This window comes from Pieris rapae, chromosome 15, assembly GCF_905147795.1.
Source record: "Pieris rapae chromosome 15, ilPieRapa1.1, whole genome shotgun sequence".
Classification (NCBI taxonomy): Eukaryota; Metazoa; Arthropoda; class Insecta; order Lepidoptera; family Pieridae; genus Pieris; species Pieris rapae.
The window spans coordinates 457,327-467,209 of NC_059523.1; the positions used below are offsets into that span (position 1 = coordinate 457,327).

The following is a 9,883-nucleotide window of genomic DNA, read 5'->3' on the forward strand; positions in this document are numbered from 1 at the left end:
GAGACAAAATCACTTTACGGCAAGCGTACCCACCAAAGGAACTTATTTGTATGAGGACAGAATTAATGAATGAAAAAATAGCTGACGCTTTATCAAGTGACCATTTCCATACAAATTCGTTTGGCGTTAGTGGGTCAGGCCTGCCGCACAGTCATTTTGTCTTGTCCCAGATGTAGGTGTTTAATAAAATCCTCTTTAAATCATATAATTTATTTCATATCCTCATCTTTCAATTCAATTTTATCACTATGCTTTATTATTTCGTCAATTCTATGTAAATCTTTCAGAGAGACCTCGCCGGTGCCTCTTTCTCTTGGCTGTGGTTGTGACGGGTCAGGTTTCCACCCCACAAAGTTTATTATCTGGTATGTCGCTGGTACCCCACGAGAGTCTTTCTCGGGAAAATCCTGGAAACAATGCAATATGAGGTATACCAAACATTAAAATGACGGCAACGGATTTGCGAGCCTGGCACTTTGAGTGACCAGTACTTAACACTAGGTAAGAGGTTCTTAACCAGCCCCGTATGTAAAAACACCTAAGTTGCAACAGACATACTTTCGTTTTTTACGTACGCTATACGTGAAGGCCATTTAAATTTCCATGGCAAATTTTTTCTTGCCTTGAATTTAAATTCTCGTAAGCTGTTCGGTACCTGATAAAAATAAAAAAGTGATAATGATACTAATTGTGACGTAAACGAATTAAATAGGACAATGTAAATGCAAAAAAATCTGCACATGTCGTAATCAAATGACATTTAGTTCTTTTTGTGTTTAGATAATCTGTCAACTTTGGCTGAATTTGTTTACGGGCAATATTCGTTCACTCATTTATTCAGTTATTCTTTTTTATTCTAAAAATAAAAGGTATTTTACCGATTTATTTCAGTTATATTCTCTTTATTATAAAAATTTTACCAATTGCACCGTTAACTAAACTAATCAACTGTCATTTTTAATCACGTTAGATATAATTTGACAGACACTTTACTTTAATTAAATAAGTGCAAAGACTTCTGAATAAGGACGAAAGTCTACACAGATCAGCACCTTTCGTACAAACAAATCCCAATTCGAAAAATAATAAGCAGCGCCCCGTGGGCGTATTTGGAACTAAACGGGGCCACGAACGTTTTCAAATATTACCTGTACCAAAAGTAAAGAAATCCATAAAAATCTGTACCAAGAACACCGGTATCAAATTTCAGGAAAAATATTGTAGGTTTATTCATAAATATTTAATATTATATTATATGTAATGTATTTTCTCTGGGCCTACACCCTCTGTCTTCTTTGCCGATGAGTAGGGATGCCTACAGGTTCGAATTTAATGACGTGGAATAAGTCAAAACCTGTGTATTTTATGTTCCATAATAAACATATTTTATTTTATTTTTATTTATTCCGACGCTTTAGATATATTTACGATGATATTCAAAGATATATAACATAACATATTACATTTAAATTTAACTTCGTGATTCCAAAACAATAAACGCGCTATTGAGATGGTTCATCAAGGTTATTAAGTATTCTCGCATCTGAGAGCTATGGAATAGATTTTGCACCTGAGACACTAGTTTCCTATATCGTCTTTGTAAATGTCTAGTCTTAATCAAAAAAATCTAATCATTATACAAGTCATTGGGACTGTTGGCAAAACGGTCGACTGTCGAAAGACTGTATACAACAGTCGATTTAGTGATTTTATAAACACATAATCTACATTAAATGAAAATACTAATACAATATACAACTATTGTTGATTGTGTTATTTTGTTGATTTTGTTGCTGTTGTTCATTTTATATGATCTAATAATATTGTTCTAAAATTATTAGCATTGTGCAAAATTTGTTACAACATGTTTGTAAGCATATGGTTTTATACATAATAAATACAAACTGCTATAGTGCCGTTTTACTATAATTCGGGTAATAAAGGAAAATATTCTTACTTATTCTTACTTACCTTTCCATACATCTCCTCATATATAGCAGCAGCTGCAAATTGCGTATCCTTACTTAAACGCAAAGGTCTATTTAATGCCGAGTTTCCTTCTCCAGCTAAACGTACGTCCTTCATCACGTGCCAGGCAGACGGATAGTATACAGTTATCGAGTCTACATCAACTGTTTGTAGCGTAAACCCTGCTCTAAAAGGCAAGAAATAAGGTTATTTTTGTTTGTCTTTCGAGCTGATTGAATTGGTTAAAACTAAAACGAAACGACCGATGAGAATGAAATTCGTTTGATAACACAATCGCAAGTGGAATACTTCGACACGCGATGTGACACTTCATATTAAGTCCATTTGACCAATTACAATGAGCGCCACGTTTCGTATCGGTTCAAAGACACTTTATTTGTCACAGAATTCGTCTTGTGGTGTCATTCATACCTGCCGGGACTTTTTTATGGTCGCTACAGCTCTTTAAGCCTTCTGGATATATTTCATAATCATTTGGCAATCTAGTTAATTATAAGCCTGACACACGCCGTCGATTTTTTGTGTCTAAGGCGAGTCGGTTTCCTCGCGATGTTTTCTTTTACTATCGAGCGAACATTGAAAGAAAGGCCATTGGTGTTCAGCCGGGCTTCAAACCTACGACCTAAGGGAAGTGGGTCGTAAGCTGAAATCAATAGCTTACACCGAGAACCAATATAAAAAGAAGGTCGTCCGAAAAGAAGTCCAGAAGGCATGGATGTCCAAAACTACTGAACCAACTTTGATGAAACTTGGGATATAGCATAAGCCCAATTTAATAAAGTGATAAGACTGTCATCCTGCCTGACCATCATACTCATTACTCATATAGGCAATACAAACATCCAAACACATCCAACTAATAATCTTTAGGTAAATTAAAACCTTTAACTTACGAATTCAACAGTCCACCAATATCCTTTATTCTTGTGAATGGAGAGATATGTGGATAGACACCACCAAGTCGCTCGGTCTCAGCTAATTGTAGGGACTGTCTCAACTCCATTAGTGTATCACCGCCAAACACACAGGCTATAAATACCTAAAAGCAATATGTGTTAGCTAGATTGATTTTATTTGGAAATATGTTATATGCAATATGTCTTTTTAACAAAAGGATTTGAAACCAACATGCATAAATAGTAGAATGAGGTCAGAAATAACAAAGAAGTAAGTAACTTAATGTATGGAAATGGTAGGGTTTATCACTAATAATTGATCTCTACCAAGTAGCCCCAGCTTAATGCATCTTATTTAACAAAATAAATTTATTAACAGAGATAATAATCTCTTACTCTGATATTTAATTCCCTCTAATTTTGACAGTTATCAATTTTGTGACATGTCAGAGATGACAAACCTTTTTGGTCAGGCACATTATTAAATTTCAATATGAGTCTGAACTACTGAGTCTATACATTTATTGTATTTGTTAGTGATTGTATCTATTTTGTTGTAAAAAAAGGTGTAGGTTTTTTACTTTTGTAAATACATACATATATTGTTTTATTTTGATAAAGAGGTTTACTAAACCTGTATTTATAGGCGGTGTTAAAGAATCAATTAAAGTTAATTCAATATATTGTTTGTGATATTGAAATATTTGTTATTTTTGTATTAGGTCACTTGAGTACAAAAAATATGTAACATTTTATTTTTTGCCCTCAATTGGGTCAAATTTGCCCCTTTTTCGGTAAGAGTACTTTTTGAATAGCAGCACTTATGAAATAACAGAATTCTATGGAATTAAAAATTATAATGTTTCAGATTGGTAAGCAGATGCAGACATATATTTACTAGGAATGGAAACAACTCTATTTCATAAATTTTTATGGGAAACAAGTACTACTTGGACTGCATTTTATAAATATGCTAAAGGAATTGAATTACCCCATCTGGTGTTAAACATTTCATGATTCGATCAAAACATCCGGGTAAATCATTCACCCAATGCAATGATAGTGAAGAGACCACAAGGTCTACACTGTTTTCTGGAAACTGAAAATAAAACAAATAAATACAGTTACTATTTTGAATAATTTAAGCAAATTTCTTTATGTTCTATTTGACCTGGAAATTTTTCTATATCCAAAAATAAGATTTTTGTTTCAACCAATGACACATTTTAAAATAAATGTATATTTATTGGCATGATTAAAAAAACCAATTATTCATATTTTACTTTATACCATATTTTCTACTAAGAAGTATCAGTTAAGGTTTACAATTCAATACCTCGATTTTGAGGTCGGGGGAGGGTATACTTATCACCCCCAACCAATTTCAAGTACTAGAAACAGTTATATCAGTAGAAAAATAAAAATAAACCAAAACATACATATAATACCTAACATTAACTGGGCCCTCAAAGTCATCCACATAAGCCGGTCGTTTACAAAGCAAAATTCACCAAGTTTAAAAAAAAATTACAAATTTCTAATATTGCACAAAACATCGAAAAAAAAAATTAATTAGCTTAAATTACAACTCAAGCAGCATAAATTACTCCAAATCTCACAGAGGTTTTCGAATCAAGGTCCCTCGAGACTCCTACATTCTCAGTATAATCAAATTCAAGGTATTGAATATAAGATCCAACCCGAAGTATCTTTTTTAAATAAAAACTTATATTTCTACTTTATAATATGCAAGTACATACTTACATCAATATTTTCTTCATCCATAACATATTTTTCTACTTTCACACCATCACCAACAATGGCTTTATCTAAATGTGTTTGAGATGTGTCACATAGAGTAACTTTTTCAACACTATCTGGTAGAAAGTGGCGGGAGACATAACCTCTACTAGCACCTGGAACATTTTGGTCACTAAAAACCAGCTCAAACACATAATTCACTCCCCAGCTTTTAGTCCAAAACTTACCAAGCTCAACTGCATTTTTGAAAGTCCTTTTGATGTCAAAAATGCGATCAGCCGTTCTCCAACCAATCTCTTCCTTTACATACTCATATAAATGATAGTCTTCTAGCTGCGCAGATCTTTCCTTTTGCAGAATCTTAGCTTTTCGATCAAATATGTTCATAGTACGGTAAACAGAACTAGCTGTTTTCTGCTTGGGAGAGTTTGTACTTCGATAACGAAGCGAATTATGTAAAAAAATATTACTTTTGTAACATATTCGTAAAACAATTGCTGCCTGAGCCATTGTACGCTTTAAAAACCAACTTTATACTACTTGACTAGATAAATAAAAAATTAGAGATCCACTCCTTTAATTCATAATGTATATTTATATGAATTTACTCTAATAATAAACCAGGCACAATGAGTGATTGTGATTTGTGAATTGTGAATACTGATTACTGAATAATATGTATTAATAACAGTTTCATAATGAAACACAGTTTACAGACAACAAATTATTTTTTTATTGTTTATTTCTGAATTGATCATCTTCAAATATCAGCTGATTATGACATCTGACATTTGGTGATAGTTTGGACTTAGAGCAAAACTAGTATCTTACATCTGTCATATGAGTTTTTTAAATTATATTACAATTTACAACATAAAACTCACTCGATTTTTTTTCAACTTTTATTTTACATTAAAGTGCAAAACTGCGATAGTAATCATTGTAACATTTTACAAGACCGTAAATGTGTTAAAGGAAGATAACTTTTAATAGACGTCGAAATATTGATTTAAAGGTATGCTTATATCTCATAAAAATTGCCCAAGCAAGTACTACTAGTGAGATAATTTTTTAATACCTCGAAGTAATTGCCTGATTTTTTCCTAGATGTGGCCTTTATTATTACGGTTTTTACGAACAAATGCACCATATATTACATTGCCTGTCGCGGCTGTAGTTGGAGTTATAGGTTATAATATAGAAGGACTATTATCTGATAAATACACTCCATATTCAAGTAAGTATTCCCAATGCATTTCTTTTTAAGTGATTTATTAAAAAAATATCCTTTTGAACCATATTCTGAAACTTGACATTATTCGTTGTATATCTAATAAAACAAGTCATCATAATGGAATTGCATGCCTCGTTTTTGTGATAGTATGTGTAGTATTAAGTTACTTGATTGATTTAGGAAATATCAATATAATGGGACAATTTTAAACTAAATATTTTAAAACATTTTTTTTAATTTCAGAACCAATTCAAGATCAAAGAGTAGATAGATTAGAGGATGAACTATTGAAAGATCCAACAAATGTGCAAAAATTAAAATATAAAGCTAATGTATTAGATAAAAATGTATCGCCTTCTTTACAAAAAGATTAGTTGTTTTTAGGTTATGTTAAAGTTAGTCAATTTCTGTTTATGTTAATATATTATATAATATTTTCTATGGTTATCTTATTGCATAATAGTAAACTGGCAACAATCTAAGTGGATCACAGATTAAAGCAGAAAATTATAATTACACATAGAGCTGCATTAACTGTCTGTATGTAAAAATCTGTCTTCTATATTATCCTTTTGAATTTGTTTGATTTTTGCACTTAATTTTCGTCTCATATATGTTATCAATTTGCTCGGTATAAATACGATTGTATTCTTCTTTTATATATATATTTTAAACTGGTAACAATCAACTGTCAAACAAAAAAGATTATGCTGTCATTGGCTGACGAAAAAAAACCAACGCGCTTCGCTTCTCTTTTGGAATTTATCGTATCGTAACAAGGCTTCCTTTTGTATTACACTCAAAAATGTGTTAAAATCTTCATCACAATCATGTAAACAATAGTGCGAATTTAAATTTTTGTAACTTAAATCTTGAAATTGTGCTATTTCTTGTAATAATTGATAATTACCGATCAATAGAACAATGGCATAGGCGTCGCGTCACAGGACTCCGGATAATTTTGGAATTACCGTTCACTGTTGAAGAGTATGGAGCCGGCCGGTAGCGACAACAACGACAGATCTGGTGTAAAACGTGAAAAAATGGCAGAATCATACAATGGTCAGGAAAATGTCACCTACGAAATGCAACCAAAACAAGCCACGGTGCGTTATTGTTGTGACGATTGTGATTTAACGTTTGAAGGTTTAGAATACTTGATTTTGCATAAAAAGTTTCATGGTAATGAAAAAGATACTCCACAAATGGTACCAGAACCCACAATGGTTGTTAGAGAAGGTCCAAAAAAGAGGAGGAAGTTTAAATGTGATCAATGTGATGTTAAAGTAAATTCTCAGTACCATTTGGATATACATCGTAGTAAGCACGAAGGAAATGCAGCTAAAAAGTATTTATGTCAAGTATGTGATCGTAGCTTTGTAGCTGCCCAATTCCTTAAAAGTCACATGCAGTCCCATTCAACAACAAGCACAATTAATTGTGAAATTTGCAATAAAAGCTTTACCGGACAAGCTTATTTAAAGCTCCATATGCAACTTCACAATGATATAAAAAAATTTAAGTGCTCTAAATGTGATGAGATGTTCCCTACTAAAAACTGCTTAAAGATTCATATGAAAAAACACTCTAAAGTGAAGAATTTCAAATGCGATTGTTGTCAGAAACTCTTTGTATCAAAGATTACTATGGAAAAGCATCGCCAGAGCCATGAAGGACAGCCTATGGACTGTCTAGTTAAATGCAATCAATGTGACCGAACAATGCATTCGACTTTGCTTCGGACACATATAGCCAGAGCGCATCCTTCAACAATTGATGATGATGTTAAGCGACCACATAAATGTACAACTTGTGGTAAGAGTTTTATTGTTAAGATTAACTTGAACCTACATATCCGTGTCTGCCACCCTGATCTAGCAGACCCTGAAGATGAAGATGATGATGTAATGACGGATAACTCTTAGTGTAGGAACTATAACCTTAGTCTTAAGGCAAAGTAAGGTATAAACTGAACATACAAAAATTTGCAATTCTGGTTCCTATTTGTAATTTTAAAGTATACTGAATATATTATAAATTTCCTTTTATAATGAGAAACATTGTATTATTTATCTAAATTCTAATTTAGCTATTTTTTTAACCAATAACATCAGAATATACCTTACTACATGACTGGCTACTTAAAATAACATAAATTATATTGATATTATTTCTGGAAGCTTCCTAAAATTTAATTGAATTTAAACTCAGTAAGCTACTACAAATAGTTGATGTTTTAATTCTCATTTTAAAGATTACTTACATCCATGAAAGCAGTATGCAATTTTTGATCTGACTATAGTTACTAATTTTTCATATCATTAGTGTGATTTTTTTGTAAAGATGAGCCTTAAATGTGTCTTTAGAAATGAGCCTTAAACATTTTTTTTATAAAATGTTTCTGAATCTATGAATTCAATATTCTAATTAATTTTTAAATAAATTGGATTAACAATGACGTACCTTGAATGGGACTTGAATCATGATTCAATTATGTATATGAAATGAAACATACTCTTAAGTAATCAGCCATATTGCCTTTTTTAATTTTAAGTTTATATCACAGTTTTAAGTATTGCTTATGTGATTTTTTTACACAATAAATATTATATTAAGCTTTAGATTTTGTCTTATTACCCAGTTTTAGTACAGTACTATATTCTATTAAGTCTTGTATATAATTATAATAATGAATAATAAAATATAGAAAATAAATATAAGAAAAAGAAAACTAACAAAAAGTTTTTTGATGAAGGAACCCCCAGTTCTTTTTCATGAATACTAATTTCAAAATATATGTCGATTTAAAAAGATTTTTTTTTGCTTAAAAGACAATAATAATCGCGCGAGAATATAAACGCAATTAAAGTATGTAAATCTAAATGTTCAAAATTGCATAGCATAGTCTGAATTAAAGGTTCGAAAGCTTATCGGCATTGAAAAACTTTAGTATATATCTACATAAAAATAGAAGGTATTTTCAAGCGGACGAAGGCATGTGAACCAAAAAGAGTAATATAAGTTTGTAAGACAGTAGTTACCTTACAAAGGAATACTTATTTAATATGAAGTGTAATAATTAATCCACGTTTCGTAACAATGACGACTGTTAGTTGGGATATCGTAAGTAGGTTGAAATTGGGGACGTTAAGGAAAAGGTTTAATAAGTGTACTTATATATTTAATAATTATTATATTTCAAACTTAAAATCTAGAAGATATAATTAATTCCATCACTGTGATTTCTGTTCTTCAGGCTCTTTCGTCTCTTCTTTTTCAGGGGTTTCTTCAGTTTCAGTTTGCTGTTGAAAATATAGAGATTTAACATTGTATGGCATTTATATCTTATAATGTCTTTAATTACATTTACGAGTAGGTAATTCTCCGCCTTGAGACGCAAATAAATAGTGTTTTCTGGAAAAGTTAAAACCGCTGTTTTTTTCATAAAGTCTCGCCACGTATTTTAGCAAAACTTATAAACGACTCAACTACTGCGCTGCTCAAGTCAAGACACGGCTTATTTTCCAGCTACTATAGGTGATCAAACCTACACTTCCATCCGTAACCATCAAGAATAGACCCTGCTTATTTATTACAAAAAGTACATTTGTCAGTCGAAAATACCATCAAAATCGGCTCACACATTCACAATTTCATACGACCTTTGTGGCAGTTTCCGCCGCGCACCACCCCTGTGAAACTGAAACGGGTTGTAAGTGTCCATACGCGGCGGTTATGACTTTTTCGGTTGGTTTGCATCTTGTCCCTAAAAGAAAAAGTATTAGGAAATAGACTCACATTCTGCTTCGCAATATCGTCATCTTTCTTCTTCTGTAGGTAGGCACTGATTTCTCTTATCAACAGCAGCTCATCATTTTGCTTTTTGGACAAAGCATCGAAAACTTTCACGGGAACTTTATCAGGGTTACCCATACCCTCGACAAATTGGTTGTAGCGAGACATAAGTATGTTATAGCGCTCTTCCGAAACTTGGTATTTCATT

The 9,883-nt window shown here is 32.0% G+C and overlaps 3 protein-coding genes across 3 annotated transcripts; 2 read left to right on the top strand and 1 right to left on the bottom strand.

Annotated features, from left to right (window-relative positions):
• Window positions 1-194: 194 nt before the first annotated feature.
• LOC110998227 (arginine-hydroxylase NDUFAF5, mitochondrial) lies at window positions 195-5,367 on the bottom strand. Its single transcript, XM_022266757.2, has 6 exons — window positions 4,874-5,367; window positions 4,650-4,801; window positions 3,877-3,984; window positions 2,883-3,028; window positions 1,972-2,155; window positions 195-407 (listed from the first exon to the last, which is right to left on the bottom strand). The coding sequence occupies exons 1-6, from the start codon at window positions 5,154-5,156 to the stop codon at window positions 210-212; spliced, it is 1,071 nt and encodes a 356-aa protein (XP_022122449.2). The 5' UTR covers window positions 5,157-5,367; the 3' UTR covers window positions 195-209.
• A 129-nt stretch (window positions 5,368-5,496) lies between these two features.
• Window positions 5,497-6,319, top strand: LOC110998213 (small integral membrane protein 12). The gene is made up of 3 exons (XM_022266743.2): window positions 5,497-5,661; window positions 5,754-5,883; window positions 6,124-6,319. The coding sequence occupies exons 2-3, from the start codon at window positions 5,754-5,756 to the stop codon at window positions 6,252-6,254; spliced, it is 261 nt and encodes an 86-aa protein (XP_022122435.1). The 5' UTR covers window positions 5,497-5,661; the 3' UTR covers window positions 6,255-6,319.
• Window positions 6,320-6,413: 94 nt separating this feature from the next.
• LOC110998212 (gastrula zinc finger protein XlCGF52.1-like) lies at window positions 6,414-8,501 on the top strand. The gene has a single exon (XM_022266742.2). The coding sequence runs from the start codon at window positions 6,870-6,872 to the stop codon at window positions 7,803-7,805; it is 936 nt and encodes a 311-aa protein (XP_022122434.1). The 5' UTR covers window positions 6,414-6,869; the 3' UTR covers window positions 7,806-8,501.
• Window positions 8,502-9,883: the final 1,382 nt, after the last annotated feature.

What these genes read in the sequence shown, in the direction of transcription:
- LOC110998213 (XM_022266743.2), top strand. Translation starts at nt 5,754, where the DNA reads ATGTGGCCTTTATTATTACGGTTTTTACGAACAAATGCACCATATATT. An exon ending in TAAATACACTCCATATTCAA is followed by an intron (nt 5,884 to 6,123) that starts GTAAGTATTCCC and finishes TTTTAATTTCAG; the next exon opens with AACCAATTCAAGATCAAAGA.
- LOC110998227 (XM_022266757.2), bottom strand. Translation starts at nt 5,156, where the DNA reads ATGGCTCAGGCAGCAATTGTTTTACGAATATGTTACAAAAGTAATATT. An exon ending in TGGATGAAGAAAATATTGAT is followed by an intron (nt 3,985 to 4,649) that starts GTAAGTATGTAC and finishes TTTTATTTTCAG; the next exon opens with TTTCCAGAAAACAGTGTAGA. An exon ending in ATGAGGAGATGTATGGAAAG is followed by an intron (nt 408 to 1,971) that starts GTAAGTAAGAAT and finishes CATTGTTTCCAG; the next exon opens with GATTTTCCCGAGAAAGACTC.
- LOC110998212 (XM_022266742.2), top strand. Translation starts at nt 6,870, where the DNA reads ATGGAGCCGGCCGGTAGCGACAACAACGACAGATCTGGTGTAAAACGT.